At 43.8% G+C, this 19588-nt stretch overlaps 1 protein-coding gene across 3 annotated transcripts in view; it reads left to right on the top strand.

The window, feature by feature from the left end:
* The first annotated feature begins 17605 nt into the window (after positions 1-17605).
* The window catches only part of rilpl1 (Rab interacting lysosomal protein-like 1), a 37770-nt gene continuing 35787 nt past the window's right edge, over positions 17606-19588 (top strand). For all 3 annotated transcript variants that reach the window (XM_073052003.1, XM_073052004.1, XM_073052006.1), the window contains exon 1: positions 17606-18151. In XM_073052003.1, the coding sequence (XP_072908104.1) occupies positions 17867-18151 (285 nt within the window). In that variant the 5' untranslated portion in view covers positions 17606-17866. The remainder of the gene's footprint in view (positions 18152-19588) is intronic.

Here is a 19588-nt window from a genome sequence, read left to right as displayed (position 1 = left end):
GTCCTGCTTCTCAACTTCCTTCCTAACTCCCTGTATTCTGTTTTCATGACCTCCTCCCTTTTCCTACCTATGTTGTTGGTACCAATATGTACCACGACCTCTGGCTGTTCTCCTTCCCACATCAGGATATCGTGGGTGTGATCAGAAACATCCCGGACCCTGGCACCTGGGAGGTAAACAACCATCCGTGTTTCTTTCCTGCGTCCACAGAATCGCCTGTCTGACCCCTAACTATAGAGTCCCCTATCACTGCTGCCATCCTCTTCCTTTCCCCACCCTTCTGAGCCACAGGGCCAGACTCTGTGCCAGAGGGGCGACCACTGTTGCTTCCCCCAGGTAGGCCGTTTTCCCCCAACAGTACTCAGACAGGAGTACTTATTGTTAAGGGGGACAGCTACAAGGGTACTCTCTAGCATTTGACTCCTGTCCTTCCCTCTCCTGACTGTTAACCACCTATCTGTCTCCCAAGTCTTTTGGCACTGCTGAATGTGCAACTAGTCCGATGATGAAGTTTAGGCACACATTCCTAGTGGAAGGAAAGAATCTGTCTGCCGACCTTGTCAGGTTGGAGAAACTGCTGCATTGTTTATGTCACAAAGGGGACATTTAACTGTCTGAGAGAAATTGCTCGAGGATGGAGCAAGTTGTGAAGGGTGCGCTGTCACATGACATGATTGATCTATGTATTTGAATGACCCATGAGATGTGCCCTCCTCCATCTTTTACCCAGTTACTCAGAGAAGTTAGAGAGGAGAGAAACGTGATTGAGCAGCGGGACATTTCTAAAAGCCGAGTAGTGTCTTCAGTGGTAGCCTCTGATGCCACAGAGACATTGAGGAATGAGCTGAGCTGACTCAATGGATATCTGCTAATGTTTCATTTGGAAACAAAACCCACCTGGAGGATTTATGATGCAGAGGGCTGCTGCTGCAAAGGGACCCTTGATTAGAGAGGGAACCAGTATTTTCTGTCACCAACATGGGGAAGACGGACATTTCAAGCAAGACTGTGAGGGGCAGGAAAATCTTCAGAAAGTAAGTAAGTCAGTAGTTAATCAAACAGAAGAAAAGATGCAAAACTATGGAGGGACCCAGTAAAGGAACGGGCAGGCATCTCGGAGGGGTTATGTTCCAATCAGCGCATCAAGGGAAACACTAAAGTGCAAAACACTATTCCTGAAGGTTTAGTGGGACCAAGCTCTGCTGTATCCATATGGATTGAAGGTGTTTATGCTAGAGCCACACTTGACAAAGGTTCTCAAGTTACTTTGCTTTATAGATTCTTTTAAAACCAGTATTTAGTTTAAAGATCTCTTTCGTGAAAATTTTGCCAATCTTCCATATACTATTAAACAGAGTCTGTTACAATGGTCACCTCTATCTATGTCTTTGGTAGGTCATATTAATGTTGTTAAAATGTATGTTCTCCCTAAACTTTTATATTTATTTCAATCAATCCCAATTTTTATTCCTAAATCTTTTTTTGATTCCTTAGACTCTATTATTTTGTCATATCTGTGGAAGAATAAGCGCTCTAGAATTGATAAAGTTTATCTCCAAAAATCTAAAAAAGAGGGTGGCATGGCTTTACCTAACTTTCGTTTATATTATTGGGCAGCCAATATACGTTGTGCTACCTTTTGGTCTTTTTTCCATGGCCAACCCGAGTGCCCTAATTGGGTGGCAATGGAGTTGAGCTCCACTAAAGAATTATCTATCTCTGCACTTCTTGGCTCTGTACTCCCTAGTAGTTTATCCAGATTAATAGTTAATCCTCGTGTCAGACACACTTTGCATATATGGGCTCAATTTAGGAAATTTTATGGTTTCCATGGTTTTTCCTTTTCTAGCCCTATCTTACATAATCACCTTTTTTTACCTACTATGTATGACTCAGCATTCCATGATTGGTATAGGAAGGGCATTAGACATTTTGAAGATCTTTTTATTGATAATCGCTTCGCTTCTTTTCAACAGCTCTCTGCTAAGTTCAATCTGCCCAATGCTCATTTTTTTAGATATCTCCAAATTAGACACTTTATTACTCCTTTAATCCCTAACTTCCCTGAAATGCCTGAGAAAAATGTTATGGACTTATTTCTTTCTATTAATCCACTAGGTAAAGGTTTAATATAATTTATTCATGATAAATTAGCAGCCTTACGACGTGCCCCTGTGGATAAAATTAAAATGGCATGGGAGCATGATTTAAATACCTCCTTATCTGATGAGACTTGGGACTCGATTCTCAAATCGGTTAATTCAACCTCTCTTTGTGCTCGCCATTGCCTTTTACAGTTTAAGATTGTTCATAGAGCCCATATGTCTAAATCTAAATTATCTCGGTTTTACCCTAACATCAGTCCGCTTTGTGATAAATACAAAAGGGGCGAGGCCTCTCTCATTCATATGTACTGGTTTTGTCCTAGCTTGGAGAAATTTTGGAAAGATGTCTTCATAACGTTATCGTATATTCTGAATCACCACCTAGAACCTAACCCTTTAATTGCTTTGTTCGGTTTCTGGGGTGAGACAGATTTACGTCTGAGTTCGACTAAGTGTCGAATATTATCTTTTGCCTCTCTCCTGGCTAGACGTTTAATCCTCCTTAGATGGAGAGATGTTGCCCTGCCCACGCATGCTCAATGGCTTAACGATATTATGTCCTGCTTAGACCTTGAAAAAATTCATTATTCATTTCTTAATTCGGATACAAAGTTCCATAAGGTCTGGGGACCTTTTATTGAGTACTTTCATAACCTTCCTCTTAACTAAGGTTTTTTTTTTCGGTCCCTTGCTTTCAGCTCCTTTTTTTTGGTAGTAGGCATTAATATCTTCTGTTGCTAAGTGTATTTACAGTTTTGGGGGTTTGATTGTCCTGAATTATATTCTCTATATTGTGTTGTGGTTGGTCTGGAGTTTTTTTTTTGTTGCGGGGCTTGGGGAGGATACTAATTTTACATGTCTTCAATTTGGGTGCTTTCTCAATTATCTTTCTTTGTATCATATTATTATTGTATGTTTATTTTTGTACTGTATCAATGTTCTTCATTTTGATCTGGGGTTTTTTATCTGTAGCTATGTAGAAAATGTATAAAAAAACTAATTTAAAAAAACAGTATTTGACGCGTTTACCGTTGATGCCCCTCGGTGCCCTTGAAACTGGAGTTTTCGGAAGCAGATGTTGGAGTAACGGAGACTATTGGCACACCAGTGTTGATCTTCCCAGATCCAGTTGAAAAGAGGGAAGTTTCCATTCCTGTGAGAATGAATACTTCCATTGTGAGAAGGCTCGTGTGAGCATGCAAGGAGAGAAATGGAGAGAACTTTTTGAAAACCGTGTCTATTCAACCTGGGATCAGAGCTGCCTTTGAGAAGGTACAAGATCTTCCTCAGAAGGATGATGAACAGGATCGAGGAACTGTCATGTCACATCCTGGAGGAGTAGCTAGAGTGACGTGATCCTCCAAATTCACCAGAATGCTCAACCTCAGCCATCCAGGTGGGTGCTCCTGGTGATCAGGAAGAAGAGTCACGTTTACCTGCAGGATTGCTAATGAGACCTGAACTGCAGAAATCTTCAGCTGTCTACGCAAACGGGATGGCAGTGATTATCAGGCACACATCAGGAAGAAATGTTCACCTCAGTCGTGGAATGCCGATTACCCATCTTTTTCCTGTGACAGTTGTGTCTAGTTTTCCAGGGAAAACAGAAGAGAAACAGTCTACTGGATCGTGGAAGCTGACACTGTCACTCCGATAGTGTGGCAAGTACCCTTGCAGCAGCCAACATCAAACTTGTCAGTAGAAAAGACACCTTCAAGTTCCAATATCTTCTCAGTTAATCTCCTTTTCCATTTCTTGGAAAAGTTGAATGACTTCAGAGGACACAACTTTCCGAGAGAGTTTGCACCGGCAGAGGTTGAAGGCGTTCAGCAGGCGTTCACCTGATTAAACTGAAGGAAGCCAAGTTCAGTCATGGGCGTGGGACCTGACCCTCTGGAAGGTACGAGTGATAGACAGAAAAGATCACAGGGAGAGATTGAAGCTGGAGAAGCAGAAGATGAGATAAGGAGGTCTCAGAGCCACTACCATAGGGAAGGAAACTGGGTGTTATGTCCATTCCCATGGCAAGATATGCTTCTTCCATTTACAGATGGATTAGGGGTCCTAAAATCACAAAATTCATTTGAATACTGTGTTGGTAATAGTTTAATAAGTTCCACAGTCATGAGGACATGACTATTTTTGGTGGGGGAGGGTGCAATGCCCTGGTTAAAGTTTCTACTGCTATGCTCTAGGTATTTCATTTTAACAGTTTCTGTAAAAGCAGTGTGTCCTGCTGGTAGAATGTTTTGGTTTTGGCTACAGATGAGAAACCCTGCTGTTCAACTTAGGAATGTGTTGTCAGCCAATCAGGATGGTGGGATCTGAAGAAAGTTCTAGAGAGAGTGGAACAGCGAGAGTTTTCTGAAGGACAGTAGTCTCGTTTGGGGTCTCTTGACGGGAGCTGTGGAGCAGGACAGAAGGGAAGACATTGTAGAATGCAGTTGGAAGGAGAGTCCCCGTTGCAAGAAGTGCTTTGTGCAGATGAGTGGCTCCAAGGAGGAAGGGCCAATACCCCTGAAGGAGAAGCAGCTTGCTCAAGATGGTCTTCGAGGGGAGTTTGAAAATGTGGTGGGTGTTTTCACACAGACTGTGGGTCCAGCGCGTGTGTAAGAGATACACCCCTGTCTACCCAGTTTTGGAAGAGACAAGCTCCAATGGTTATGTGTACATTGGACTGGTTTAACTGTAATGGGCCCTTTTCTTTTTTTTCTTTTTCATAATAACTGTTTGATTAAGCTGAAATTAGTAAATATACTTCCTTTATAATTTTATGCGGTGTACAATCTGTTATTTCTTGCCAACTGATAATTGTGTATGGGCAGTGTTTACTCAGCATCCGTTCAAACTGAGAATTCTTTAACCAGAGTGTCACAACACTCCTGTCTGGTTGAACCCCAAATCATTCCCACCCTAAGTGTAGATTGTTTATCAAAGGCAGCCTTCTCACCACTGAGTCATGTGGCTGTTAGCAGAGCTGGCTATCGAGCCAAGTTTGCCTATGAGCCCAGTGAGGGGGTTACGTTGCAGGTAATAATTCTTAATAATGAACCTTTGTCAGTTGGGCAAGACATCGTAACAGTGTGCTCAACGGATGAAGGCTCCAAAGGTTCGTCACTAAATTTGGTGCAGACACAAGTAAAAGAACAAACTGAAATTATGGTTGACACACAAGGAGTCATAAAAGATCCATAGCTCAGTTTGTCGAGGCACTGCTCAAATGCTCTCTATAAATGATGCAACTGTTGTTGGGGGAATATCACTTGGTGAGGAGGAGGCGTACAGAAGCGAGATAGATCAGCTGGTTGAATGATGTCACAACAACAACCTTTCACGTAACATTAGTGAGAACAGGAAATTGCTTGTGGACTTCAGAAAGGGGAAGTCAGGAGAACACAGCAGGTAGCACTGAGTGGTCGGTGATGGAAAAGGTGAGTAGCTTCAAGTTCCTGAAGACCTGTCTTGAGCCCAACATATTGATAGAATTACAAGGAAGGCATGGCAGTGGCTATATTTCTTTAGAAATTTGAGGACATTTGGTATGTCATCAAAGACTCGAGCAAATTTCTACAGATGTGCCATGGAGAGCATTTTAATTGTTTGCATCACTGTCTGGTATGGGGGGGTAGAGGGAAGAGGCCACTGCACAGGATTGGAATAAGCTGCAGAAAGTTGTAAACTCAGACAGCTCCAACGTGGGCACTAACCTTCCCAGCATCCAGGAATCTTCAAAAGGTGATGCCTCAAGAAGGTAGCATCTGTAATGAAGATCCTTCACCATCCAGAACATACCCGGTCATTACTACTGCCAGAGAGGCTGAAAGTACACACATTCAACACTTCAGGAAGAGCTTCTTACCCTCTGCCATCAGATTTCTGAATGGAGAATAAGACCATAAGATGTTAGAACAGAATTAGGCCATTTGGCCCATTGGGTCTGCTCCACCATTTCATCATGGCTGATCCATTTCCCTCTCAGCCCCAGTCTCCTGCCTTCTCCCCATAGCCCTTCATGCCCTGACTAATCAAAAATCTATCAACTTCTGCCCTAAATATTCCCAATGACTTGGCCACCAAAGTCATTTATGGCAACAAATTCCACATATTCACCATTCTCTGGCTAAAGAATTTCCTCCTCATCTTTGTTCTAAATGGACATCCCTCTATTCTGAGGCTGTGTCTTCAGGTCTTAGACACTCCCACCATAAGAAACATCATCTCCACATCCTCTCTATCAAGGCCTTTCACCGTTTTATAGGTTTCAATGAGGTCACACGTCATCCTTCTGAATATCAGTGAGTGAAGGGCCAAAGCCATCAAACACTCTTCATATGAGCAAACACGCATTTTGTGTGTGTTGTTCTCTTCATATGACAAGTCTTTCAATACTGGAATTATTTTCGTGAACCTCCTTTGAACCCTCTCCAATGTCAGCACATCCGCTCTTGGATAAGGGGTCCAGAATACACAATACAGCAAGTTAGGCCTCACCAGTGTTTTATAAAATCTCAACATTACATCCTTGCTTTTATATTCTAGTCCTCTCAAAGTGAATGCTAACATTTCATTTGTCTTCCTCACCACCAACTCAACCTGCAAGTTAACCTTTAGGGAATCCCACCTTAGAGTTTTGAATTTTCGCGCCATTTAGATAATAGTCTACAGTTTCATTTCTACTGAAGTGCATGATCATACACTTCCCAGAACTGTATTCCATCTGCCATTTCTTTGCCCATTCACCTAATCTGTCTAAATTCTTCTGTAGCCTTGCTACTTCCTTAAAACTACCTGCCCCTCCACCTATCTTCGTATCGTCTGCAAACTTGGCCCCAAAGCCATCAATTCCTTAATCCAGATCATTGACATATAACATAAAAAAGTGGTCTCAATGCCTACCTTGCAGAACACTGCTAGTCACTGGTGACCAATTAGAAAAGACTCCCTTTATTCCCACTCTTTGCCTCCTGCCAATCAGCCAATGCTCTATCCACGCTAGTATCTTTCCTGTAATACCATGGGCTCTTATCTTGTTAAGCAGCTTCATGTGTGGTACCTTGTTAAAAACCTGAAAATCCACGTACACAATTTTAACCAATTATCCTTTGTCTAGCCTGCTTGTTAATTCTTCAAGGAATTCCAACAGATTTGTCAGGCAAGATTTTCCCTTAAGGAAACCATGTTGACTACAGCCTATTTTATCATGTGCCTCCAGGTACCCTGACACCACATCCTTAACAATTGACTCCAACATCTTCCCAACCACTGAAGTCAGACTAACTGACCTATAATTTGCTTATTTCTGCTGCTTTCCCTTCTTGAAGAGTGGAGTGACATTTGCAATTTTCTAGTCTTCTAGAACCATTGCAGAATCAAGTGATTCTTGACAGACATTACTAATGCCTCTACAATCTCTTCAGCCACTTCTTTCAGAATCCCAGGGTCTATACCATCTGGTCCAGGTGACTTATCTACCTTCAGATATTTCAATTTCCCAAGAATTTACTCCCTAGTAATGGCAACTTCACACACCTTTGCCCCTTGACACTCTCAAACTTCCACCGTACTGCTAGTGTCTTCCACAATGAAGACTGATACAAAATACTCATCAATTTGTCTGCCTTTTCCTTGTCCCCCGTTACTACCACTCCAGCATAATTTTCCACTGGTCCAATATCTATTCTCACCACTCTTTTACACTTTATATATCTGAAAAAACTTTTGGTTTCATCTTTAATGTTATTAGCTAACTTACCCTCATATTCCTTCTTTTCCTTGTCCTGACTTTTTAAAGAATGGGATAGATTGGGTATTAAATGTTTCCAGGATTTGTTTGTTGGAGGAAGTCTTCTTTCGTTTGAGCCAATGTCAGCTAAATATAGTTTACCCAAAACTCATTTTTTTCGTTACTTACAAATTAGAGACTTTCTGTGTTCTCAACTATATACATTTCCTTTAAGTTCTGATAAGGACTTATTAAATGTAATTTTTAATTTGAAACCTTTTTATAATGGTTCAATATCCAATATTTGTGGTATGTTGCTAGAAATGATAAATGCTCCTATACACAAAATTAAAAATCTTAGGGAACAAGATTTACAGACTTTAATTTCTGAGGAAACTTGGAATGAAATTTTTATATTGGTTAACATTTCATCGTTATGTGCCCGTCATTCCCTCTTACAATTTAAAGTGGTTCATAGGGCTCACATGTCTAAATATAAGCTATCTCGTTTTTATTCAGCTATATCTCCTTTCTGTGATAGATGTAATAATGGAGAAGATTCATTAATTCACATGTTTTGGACATGTCCAAGCCTTGAAAGATACTGGAAGTATTCCAAACTTTCTCGCTACTTTTAAAGGTAAAGTTTAAGCCTAACCCTTTGACTGCATTATTTAGTATTATTAAGGAAAATACTTTATTTTGGAGACACCTGGTTTGCATATTTTGGCTTTTACTTCTCTTATAGCTAGTAGGATGCTCTTGCTTAAATGGAAGGGTGCTGTTCTGCCTACTCATGCTCAATGGTTATGGGATGTTATGACATGCTTAAATTTAAAGAAGATCCGATGTTCAGTTTTTGAATCTAGCCAAGACTTTTATACATTGTGGGGACCATTTTTGAGTTGTTTTCAAAACCTTTGATTTGTCGTAAAAGTACAGATGGTGGCTAATAATATTATATTATATGATAAGGGTTTTTTCCCCCCGTTTTTCTTGCTTTTCCTGACAGCTCTGACTTTGGTAGTGAGTTTAGATTTTTTTTCTGTATATCAAAATTATTATATTTCAATATTACAATTTAATTTAATTTTTATGAATACAGGGGTTTTGTGATTGTAACTGTATTATAATACAATGTATTTGGTACTATTTTATGTTTTACTTTTGACTTACAGTATATATCATCTTGTACTCTATGTTCCTCTATGCAGAAACTAATAAAAAATATTGAAAGAGAAAGAGACTTTTTAATTGCCTTCTGTTGGTTTTTAAAGGCGTTCCAATCCTCTACCTTCCCACTAATTTTGGCTCTATTATATGCTCTCTATTTAGCTTTTATGTTGGCTTTGACTTCTCTTGTCAGCCACAGGTGTGTCATCCTGTCTTTAGATTATGTCTTCCTCTTTGGGATGTATTTATCCTGTGCCTCCTGAATTGCTCCCAGAAATTCCAGCCATTGCTGTTCTGCCGTCATCCCTGCTAGTGTCCCCTTCCAATCAACTTTGGCCAGCTCCTCTCTCATGCCTCTGCAGTTCCCCTTACTCCACTGAAATACTGATACATCTGACTTTAGCTTCAACTTCTCATTGTGGGGTGAATTCTATCATATTATTCTGTGGATGTGAACAAGACATCCAAGTGGTATGTTGCCTCCCAGGTGGCAGGGTCAGGGATATCTCGGATCACTTTAACAGCATTTTGGAGGGGGAGGGACAGCAGCCAGATGTCTTGGTACATATTGGTACCAATGACATAGGAAGAAAAAATGAAGAGATCCAGAAAAGAGAATTTAGAGAGTGAGGCAGAAAGCTGAGAAGCAGGACCTGCAGGGTAGTAATTCCTGGATTGCTGCCTGGCACAGTGAGGGTAGAAACAAGATGATTTGGCAGATTAATGCGTGGCTGAGAAGCTGGTGCAGGGGTCAGGACAGGGGACAGGTCCTCATTGGGGTATCTTCTGGGAGGGGGGGGGGGAAGTATGACCTGTACAAAATGGATGGGTAGCACCTAAACAGAAAGGGGACCCCCAATATTCTTACGGGTATTAGGTTTGTTAGAGCTGTTGGGGAGGGTCTAAACTAATTTGGCCGTGGGGTGGAAACCAGAGTGAAGGGACTCAGGACAGAATGGATGGTAAAACAGCAAAGATAGTGTGCAGCCATACTGTCAGGAATGGCAGGCAGATGATAGGAGATAATTGCAGCCAGCAGGGTGCGTACTACTGCATTAGGGATGCAGACTCAAAAAGGGTAGCAAAATATGGTACTCAAAGTGTTATATCTCAATGCACAGAATGTAAGAAATATGGTGGACGATCTTGTTGCACTAGTACAGATTGTCGAGTATGATGTTGTGGCCATCACTGAATTGTGACTGAAGGATGGTTGTAGTTGGGAGCTGAATCTCCAAGGTTACATGTTGTATTGAAGGGATAGGGAGGTAGGCAGAGGGGATGGTGTGGCTCTGCTGGTAAAGAATGGCATCAAATCATTAGAAAGATGTGATATAGGACTGGAAGATGTTGAATCCTTAGGGGTTGAGTTCAGAAACTGCAAGGATAAAAGGACCCTTATGGCAGTTATACACAGGCCTCCCAACAGTAGCTGGGATGTAGACCACAGATTACAATGGGAAATAGAAAAAATGTGTCAAAAGGGCAATGTTATGATAGTCATGAGAGATCTCAACATGCAGGTTGGTAATGGATCTCAAGAGAGTGAGTTTGTTGAATGCCTACGAGATGGCTTTTTAGAACAGTTTGTCATTGAGCCTACTAGGGTATCAGCTATACTGGATTGGGTGTTATGTAATGAACTGGAGGAGATTAGGGAGCTGAAGGTAAAGGAACCCTTTGGAGACAGTGGTCACAATATCACCGAGTTCAATTTGAAATTTGATAGGGAGAAAGAAAAGTCTGATGTAGCAGTATTTCAGTGGAGTAAGGGAAATTACAGTGGGATGAGAGAGGACAGACAGACATACTTTATTGATCCCGAGGGAAATTGGGTTTCGTTACAGTTGCACCAACCAAGGATAGTGTAGAGCAGTGGTTCCCAACCTTTTCTATGCCCCACACCCCTAGAAAATGTTTGATTAATGTTCGCACCCCCTACAAAAGTAATATCACATTTGAAGATGAAGGAGTCTAATTTCTAATTTTTGAACCACATACAATACAGCGGGTGAACAAATTGAACTTAAAAAAATAAGCTTTTAACTCAGTGCATAAAATGCAAATATAAATTGAGCAATTAGATTCTAATTTATTCAGAAAAAATTGTAAACAGTACAATCAATCCCAATTGTGAACATAAAATTCAATGACTTCTTTACTCCTGCTTCTCATTCATGATTTTGTCAAAATGGGGAAATTTCTTGCTGACTGCGATCTGCAGGGCTGCCTATGGATTCAGGCAATTCCTAGATTTTGTCTTGATTGACAAAAGAGAACTGAATCCAGATTCACACAAGTATGTTGTTACAAATGGAATGAGGACACGGAGTGCTTTTCCACCAAGTCTTGGGAACATATCCAGTGCTGCACACCAAAACTCCTTCAAAGTCTTGCTTTCAAATTGCGTTTCAACAGCTCGGTTTGTCCGCAAATCAATAAGATCTTCCTTCAGCTCTTCATCATCTGACATCTTCTCCAAATTGCAGGAATATTGATTCATGATCCATTCTTCTGAAATCTTCAGGTCTCTGGCAGCAAAATATCCATCAAACGGTTCTGACAGCATTTCCAAATGAGCCACAATTTCTTCACTCACAGTAGGAGTTATGGATCCAGCATCATCAACCATCTCTTCTAGTGAAGGAAAATTTGAGAGACTGCCTCTTTCCATCCTTCGACGCCAAAGAAGTAACTTTTCTTTGAAGGCATTCAACTTTTCACAAGCCTTCAATATACTTATCCCTTTTCCTTGAAGAGAAACACTCAGGTCATTCATACGAGTGAAAATGTCAGCTAAGTAAGCCAGCATTTGGGTGAATTCCTGTGATTCCATTGCCCCAACCAGATCACATTCATGCTCCTCCAGAAAAACTTCAATTTCTTCCCGCAGTTCAAAGAAGCGGGTTAAAGCTTGTCCTTGTGACAACCAACGGACTTCTGTGTGGAAAAGCAAAACTGAATGCTCACTTCCCAGATCCTCACAAAATGATTTGCAGATGCGATGGTTCAAAGCACGCCCCCGATCCAGTTGATGATCTTCACACAAGTATCAAGGACTTTCTTCAAATTTGGAGCCAATGTTTTTGATGCCAAAGCATGCTGATGAAGAAAACAATGGGTAACTTGCAAGTCTGGAATCTCTTTTTTCATCAATGCAGAAAAGCCAGATTTATTTCCAAGCATTGCAGGTGCCCCGTCAGTGCACACAGAACCAATGACTTTGATATCTAAATCATGTTTGGCAAAGAAGTCTTTCACCATCTGCATTACATCCTTTGCAGTTGAAGTTGTTTTCAGACCTTTTCAAAACAGGAAATCTTCCTTCACAGCACCATCATTGACATTCCTCACTAATGTGATGAGTTGACTACAACTGGAGACATCAGTTGACTCATCCAACTGAATAGAGATTTTAAGAGGACTAGCTCTGACATTTGAGATGACTTGGTCCAAAATATCTTCACTCAAATCACTGATTCAGTTGTGAATGACATTATTTGATAGGGGCACCTGCTCAAATTTTTGTCTTGCTTCTTTGCCCAGGTTAATTGTTGCCATTTCCAGTACACATGGCTTGATGAGATCTTCCACAATTGTGTGGGGCTTCTTAGATTTGGCTACTTTATATGCCACTTGGTATGAAGCAAGAAGTAGTGGTTTTTCAACAGAAATGAAACCTAATTTTGGAAGAGTTCCTTGTGAATCAAAACGAGCTCTTTTGATTTTCAATGACCCAACATCATGTCCTTCAACATCAGCTCCGCCATGCTTGTTCTTGAAGTGCTCTTGAAGTTTGGATGGCTTCAGATTCGAGTTGGAAAACACAACGCTACAAAGAATGCACTGGGGTTTTTGCAAGCCATCATTTCCTGTTGTGCTAGTGAAACCAAAGCACACATAGTCATCATTCCATTTCCTTCCTTTTGACATGATGAAGGGTTAATGAAGGGTTAAGAGTAAAGAGAAAAATATGAGCTAATATGAGAAAAACTATCTGACTAAGTCAGGGATGATCGCTTTACTCAACCAGACACGCCTATAGCAAAGTATCGCGAGAAATACGCTTTCGAATATTATATTACGATATTATCTGCGGTTACGCCGGGATAAACTGTCAGGTGGAAATGCTACGGGGACACGACGCGACTTATTAGGGCACTCTTTACTGAATTTACACACATATTTCCGATGATTACCGGAGATATGAACTCCCATCACACGATTCAAAGTCCTCGGTGCTAGACATGATACCTCAACTAACACAATTCAAAATTATCAACGATTCAAGAGAAAAACCTTTTAAGAGAAAAAAACCTTTGAAATTCAAAAACTTCTGTAATGCATTGAGACAAATATGAATGAATGACTTCAGCTGCTTTTTATCAAAATGCAGCTTTTTAAACGTTTATAATGGAATAATTTACCTACTGTCTGCGGGTTTGGTTTTAACGCGAAGTCGTTACTCGATGGTTGATTCGGGGTGTATAAAGATTTTGGCATTATGAGATGATTTTTAACTCTGAGATGTAACCTTCTAGCTAACATTGATGAGACTCCTCAACTCTAAGGTGTAACTCCCAGGTAACACTGATGAGAATCCTCAACGCCGACTCGGGCAGCGGGAGACTGTAGTGAGTTTACGTCTCTCTCGACTCGGGCAGCGGGAGACTGGAGTGTGCTTGGGACAAACGTTACTACCACTTCTCAAGGCACACTGGCAGCTGGCTGAGTGATGACTCGTGACTCATCACTCAAGGACACAAGCCACTCTTTGTCGCACCCCCTGAAATTCCATCTCGCACCCTCTGGGGGCGCGGGCACCCCAGGTTGGGAACCCCTGCTCTGAAGGTTAACTTGCAGGTTGAGTCGGTGGTGAGGAAGGCAAATGCCATGTTAGCATTCATTTCAAGAGATCTCAAATACAAGAGCAGGGATGTGATGCTGAGGCTTTATAAGATACTGGTGAGGCCTCACCTTGAGTATTGTGAACAGTTTTGGGCTCCTCATCTAAGAAAAGATGAGCTGGCATTGGAGAGGGTCCAGAGGAGGTTCACAAGGATGATTTTGGGAATGAAAGGGTTATCATATCAGGAATGTTTGATGGCTCTGGGTCTGTACTTGCTGGAATTTAGGATGAGAGTACCTCATTAATAACTTTCAAATGGCCTAGACAGAGTAGATGTGGAAAGGATGTTTCCCATGGTGGGGAAGTCTAGGACAAGAGGGCACAGCCTCAGGATAGAGGGGCGTCCATTTAAAACAGAGATGCAGAGAAATTTCTTTAGCCAGAGGGTGGTGAATTTATGGAATTTCTTACCACAGGCAGCTGTGGAGGTCAGATCATTGGGTGTATATGAGACAGAGATTGATAGGTTCTAGATTAGACACAGTATCAAAGGTTACGGCGAGAAGGCCAGGGAGTGGGGCAAAGGAGGGGAGAAAAGGATCAGCCATGATTGAATGACAGAGCAGACTCAATGGGCCAAATGGTCTATTTCTGCTCCTATGTCTGATGGTCTATTATAATCACTGTCTCCTAAGGTTTCCTTTCCCTTAAGCTCTCTAATCAGTTCTGATTCATTGCCCAACACCCAATCCAGAATAGTTGATCCACAAGTGGGCTCAACCATCAGCTGCTCTAAAATACCATCTCTTAGGTGATCTAGAAATTCTCCCTGTTGGCATCCAGCACCAACCTGATTTTTCCAATCTACCTGCATAGTGAAATCCCCCATGACTATTGTATCATTGCCCTTGGCATGCATTTTCTTTCTCCCATTGTAATTTGTATCCTGCATCCTTACTGCTGTTTGGGGGTCTATATACAACTCCCATTAGGTTTGTTTTACCCTTGCAGTTCCTTAGCTCTATCCACAATGATTCACCACCTTCCAACCCTATGTCACCTCTTTCTAATGATTTAATTTCAATTTTTACCAACAGAGCAATGCCACCCCTTCTGCCTACTTGCCTGTCCTTTCGATACAATGTGTATCCTTGGACATCACGCCCCCACCTATAATTTTTCAGCCACGATTCAGTGATGCCCACAACATCATACATACCAACCTGTAACTGCACTACAAGTTCATCGACCTTAATCCATATACTGCATGCATTCAAATATAGCAGCTTCATTTGCGTAATCACCTTTTTAGATTTTGTCCATCTTTAATATTGCGACATCCTGTTGACTGCAATTTTGCTCTATTTACAGCCTCTCCTTGCTACCATCTCACTACACTTTGCCACTGTTTGTAAACCGACTGTCCCATCCTCAGCACGATCACTCCAGTTCCCATCCCCCTGCCAAATTAGTTTGAACCCTCCCGAGCAACTCTAGCCAACTTGTCCACAATGATATTGGTTCCCCTTGGATTCAGGTGTGACCCATCCCTTTTGTACAGGCTGTACCTTCCCCAGAAGAGATCCCAATGATCCATAAATCTGAATCTCCGCCCCCTTCACCAGTTCCTCAGGCACACATTCATCTACCGTATCATCCTATTCTTACACTCACTGGTGCATGGCATGGGCAGCAATCCAGAGATTATTACCCTGGAAGTCCTGTTTCACAGCTTCCTGCCCAGCTCCCTAAAAATCTCTTCAGATCCTCTTCACCTTGTCGACCTATGCCATTGGTGCCGGTATATAGCAAGATTTCTGGCTGCTCACCCTTCCCCTTTAGAATGCCGTGGACCCGATCAGAGACATCCCTGATCCTGGCACCTGGGAGGCAACATACCACCCGAGTGTCTCTATCGTGCCCGCAGGACCTCGTCTATGGAGTCTCCGATCAACACCGCAGTCCTCTTCACCTCTCTGCTCTTCTGAGTCACAGCACCAGACTCGGTCACTGTGGCTCCCTCCAGTAGGTGGTATACCTCATCGGTAGAGGTACAGCTACAGGGGTACTCTGCCCAGCTGCCTATTCCCTTTCCCTCTCCTGACAGTCACCCAGTCACCTGCGTCCTGCAAGATAAGGTTTCCTCCCAATAGCTCCTGACTATCACCTCCTCAGTCTCCCGTATGAGCCAAAGGACATCGAGCCGCGGCTTCAGTTCCCTAACACGTTCTCTCGGGAGCTGCAGCTCCACAGGACAATGACCCAGGTACACTACCTCACTATTTTGCTCTACTTTTCTGTGTTTTTTTTAAAAATACATTTTTATTGTAATTTAGAGTAATTTTTATGTAATGCACTGTACTGCTGCTGCAACACAATAGACAATAGGTGCAGGAGTAGGCTATTCGGCCCTTCGAGCCAGCAACGCCATTCAATGTGATCTTGGCTGATCACCCACAATCAGTACCCTGTTCCTGCCCTCTCCCCATATCCCTTGACTCCGCTATCGTTAAGAGCTCTGTCTAACTCTAAAACAACAAATTTCACAACGTATGCCAGCGATCTTAAACTTAATTGAGTGTGGGCAAAGATCTGGCAAATGGTGAATAGTGAGGGGAAAATGTAAAAATGTCCATTTTAGCAAGATTTTTTTAAAAACAGGTGGATTTTCTAAATCATATGAGTTTCCGGGACTTTGAGAGCTCTTGCACAGGAATCTTGGTAGCTTAGGTTAAGATTTACAAAAGACACGTATTGTGAGAAATAAATTATTAGGGCGATTGGGTAGAAAATTTAGGGAGGTTGGACTTCTGTTAGACTGGGCACTGGGAGGATCACATCGAGAATACTGCGGAAGCCACTGGTCACAATACTAACAGAAAGATGTCGATACAGGTTTTGAAAGGTTTGGTATGGTAACAGCAGGAATGGGCAGGTTGACCGAGGAGGGAAGGTTGGACATGCCGAACCCGGAACATAGAGCACTGAGAGCGGACTCGAAAGAAACATTTTACATTTTTATAGGGTCTTGACACCGTGGGTGTTTCAAAGAGAAAGAATCTAGCACTGTTGGAGTACAAAGAGTTACCTAGTACTATGGCACCCATTACTATGCTTTGCGGGTTCAATGGGACCATTTCGAAGTGTGGTGATATTTAACCCACATGAACGCCGTGATCACTGAAACTGCCCGAGCTGCTGAGTGTCTCCAGCATCATGGTGACGTAATTTCAGCCTCCTCGACTTTATTTCAGAAGTTGAGAAGGATCTGGAGCCGGGTCTGTGAATACCAACGGCTGGAAGAACGAACTAAGCTAATATCTATCCACCGGCAGGAATGTTTGTGAAGAGCTTGTGGGTCAGTGCGACTGGACGGGCACACGGACCCCACAGACCCCCTGTGCTGGGCTGCGCCCGGCCGGACTGCAACGCATGCGCATCGCGGCCTCCGCCCGCGGTGATTTGGCGTTGTGAAGTCTCCTGGAGTGGGAAGGGTGGGGGAATTAGTGACCAAGAAAAGTCCTGGGGGCAGAATTGATGGCAGGAACGGCCCGCAGGGAGAACTGGTGACGGAGAAAGATCCCAGGAGGATAGTGAGGCCAGTGGGGAGAAAGGTCCCGGAGGGAGAGAGCGGGACTGGGGGGGGAGAGAACTAGTCACGGAGAAAGGTCCTGGGGGGTGGGGGAAGAGGAGAGGGACTGGGGGGAGAATTAGTGGTGGAGAAAGGTCCCGAAGGCAGAGAGGAGTGTGAGGAGGGAGGGGACTGGGGGAGAATTGGTTTCGGAGAGCTGGTGATCCAGAAATATCCCGGAGGGAGAGGGACCGGGGGTCCGTGGGCAGAGGCGAGCGTGAGGAGGGAGGAGTTCAAAGTCAGGGAGAGAGAAGCAAAGTAAGTTTTGAGTGCAGGAAAGTTAAGGATAGAGGGAAGAGAAAAACAAAGGGAACGTGTAAAGCCGAGAGGGAGGAGGAGGAGGAGAGAGCGAAGGGAGGGGACGGGCGAGCTAGCGAGGCCCGGCCATGGAAGCGGCCTCGGCCCTGGACAAGGCTCCGGCCGAGCTCTCGGTCACCGACGTGTACGACATCGCGGCGCTGGTCGGCCAGGAGTTCGAGCGCATCATCGACTCTTTCGGCTGCGACGCCATCGCCAAGCTGCTGCCCAAAGTGGTTCGGGTGCTGGAGATGCTGGAGGAGCTGGTGAGCCGCAACCGTAGCAACCCCGAGCTGGAGGAGCTGCGGCTGGAGCTCGGCCGCATGCGGCTCGAGAGGACCGAGCGCATCGAAAAGGAGCGCAAACACCAGCAGGTGAGTGGCGGGCGGCCGGCCGCCTGCCTCCCTCCCGGTCCGGAGCCGAGGCCGTCTGGGGTTGGTCGTAGAGAGGAACCGGGATCTCAAACCGCAATCCCCCCCACCCGCCTCCTCACTTTCTCCCGTCATCCGACCATTTCTGATTTATTTAGAACCCTTCAGCTTCTAAAGCCCATCACCCCTGCTGGGGTTTAGGCTGCAGACGGCAGCTGGCCGGAGTCCGCTGCCTTGGGAAGGCTGATCGGCCCTGTGGCTTCCGCTTTCACACCACTTCATAGGTCTTCTCAGTGAAGATCCTCCCTCTCCTGGGGATGAATGAGGTCTTTAGAGCTTCTGTTGGTGTTTCTGTAGCTCTGGGGTTTTACGGAACGGGGTTACTAGCCCATTGTCTAACCCCCTGCTTTCGCAGCCGGGCTGGAGAGTGTTCATGGCAGGGCTGAGGTCTAGACATCATCTGGCTGTAGTACTGAGGAACTGTTCTGAGCCAAGCTGTTTCAGTGCAGTTACAACACTGACGTTTACCGCAAAGCTCGGGACAAACCCGGTGCTCCAACCGGCCGTCAGTGGCATAGTGGTTGGCAAAATTGCTTTACAACGTCTGCAGTCCTCTATTGGGGTTTGATGCTCACTGCTGTCTGTAAGGAGTTTGTACCTTCTCCGTGTCCTCTTGGTGCTCCAGTTTCCTCCCAGGGTCTAAAGACGTACGGGCTACGGCTAGTGAGTTGTGGGCGTCCTATGTTGGTGCCAGAAGTGTGGCGACTCTTGTGGGCTGCCCCCAGCACCCCGAGGATGGACTGCCTTGGTTATTGACACAAACAATACGTTTCACTGTACATTTCGATGTGTGTAGTCGGGGAGTTCAACCAGGCTTGTTTGAAGAAACCCCTGCCCAATTACAATCAGCATATAACCTGTAACACCAGAGGTCCCAACCCACTGGACCACCGTTATAGCGAGATAAGGAATGCCTACTGCTCCACGCCCCAGACTGCATTTCAGTAATTCGGGTGACTTGGCTGACCTTCTGCCGACCTACGTGCAGGCAGAGGCTAAAGAGCAAAGCTCGGTGACAACAGAGTGGTGATTGCAGAAGGCAGAGAAGCAGCTGGGGGACTGCTTCAAGTCAATGGATTGGCCCGTATTCTGTGGATCTGACTGCATACACCATGGTTGTAACAGACTTTTATTAAAGCCATTGTAGATGAGTGTGACCCCACAAAATCATTCCGAGTCTCCCCCAATCAAAAGCCATGGATGAACCATGTAATCTACACTCTGAGGGCAGATCAGAGGCATTCAATTCTGGTGACCTTGATATGATCCAGACAGCCATCTTGCTGATAAAGTGGCAATTCTGGACTAAACTGGAAACAATGATGGATGCTGGACAGTTGTAGCAGGGCTCGAATGCTATCATCTCTTCTAAAGTGAAAT

Source organism: Hemitrygon akajei, chromosome 7 (assembly GCF_048418815.1).
Source record: "Hemitrygon akajei chromosome 7, sHemAka1.3, whole genome shotgun sequence".
Taxonomy (NCBI): domain Eukaryota; kingdom Metazoa; phylum Chordata; class Chondrichthyes; order Myliobatiformes; family Dasyatidae; genus Hemitrygon; species Hemitrygon akajei.
The sequence above is the reverse complement of the archived record's forward strand: the minus strand, read 5'-3'. Positions and strand labels throughout refer to the sequence as shown.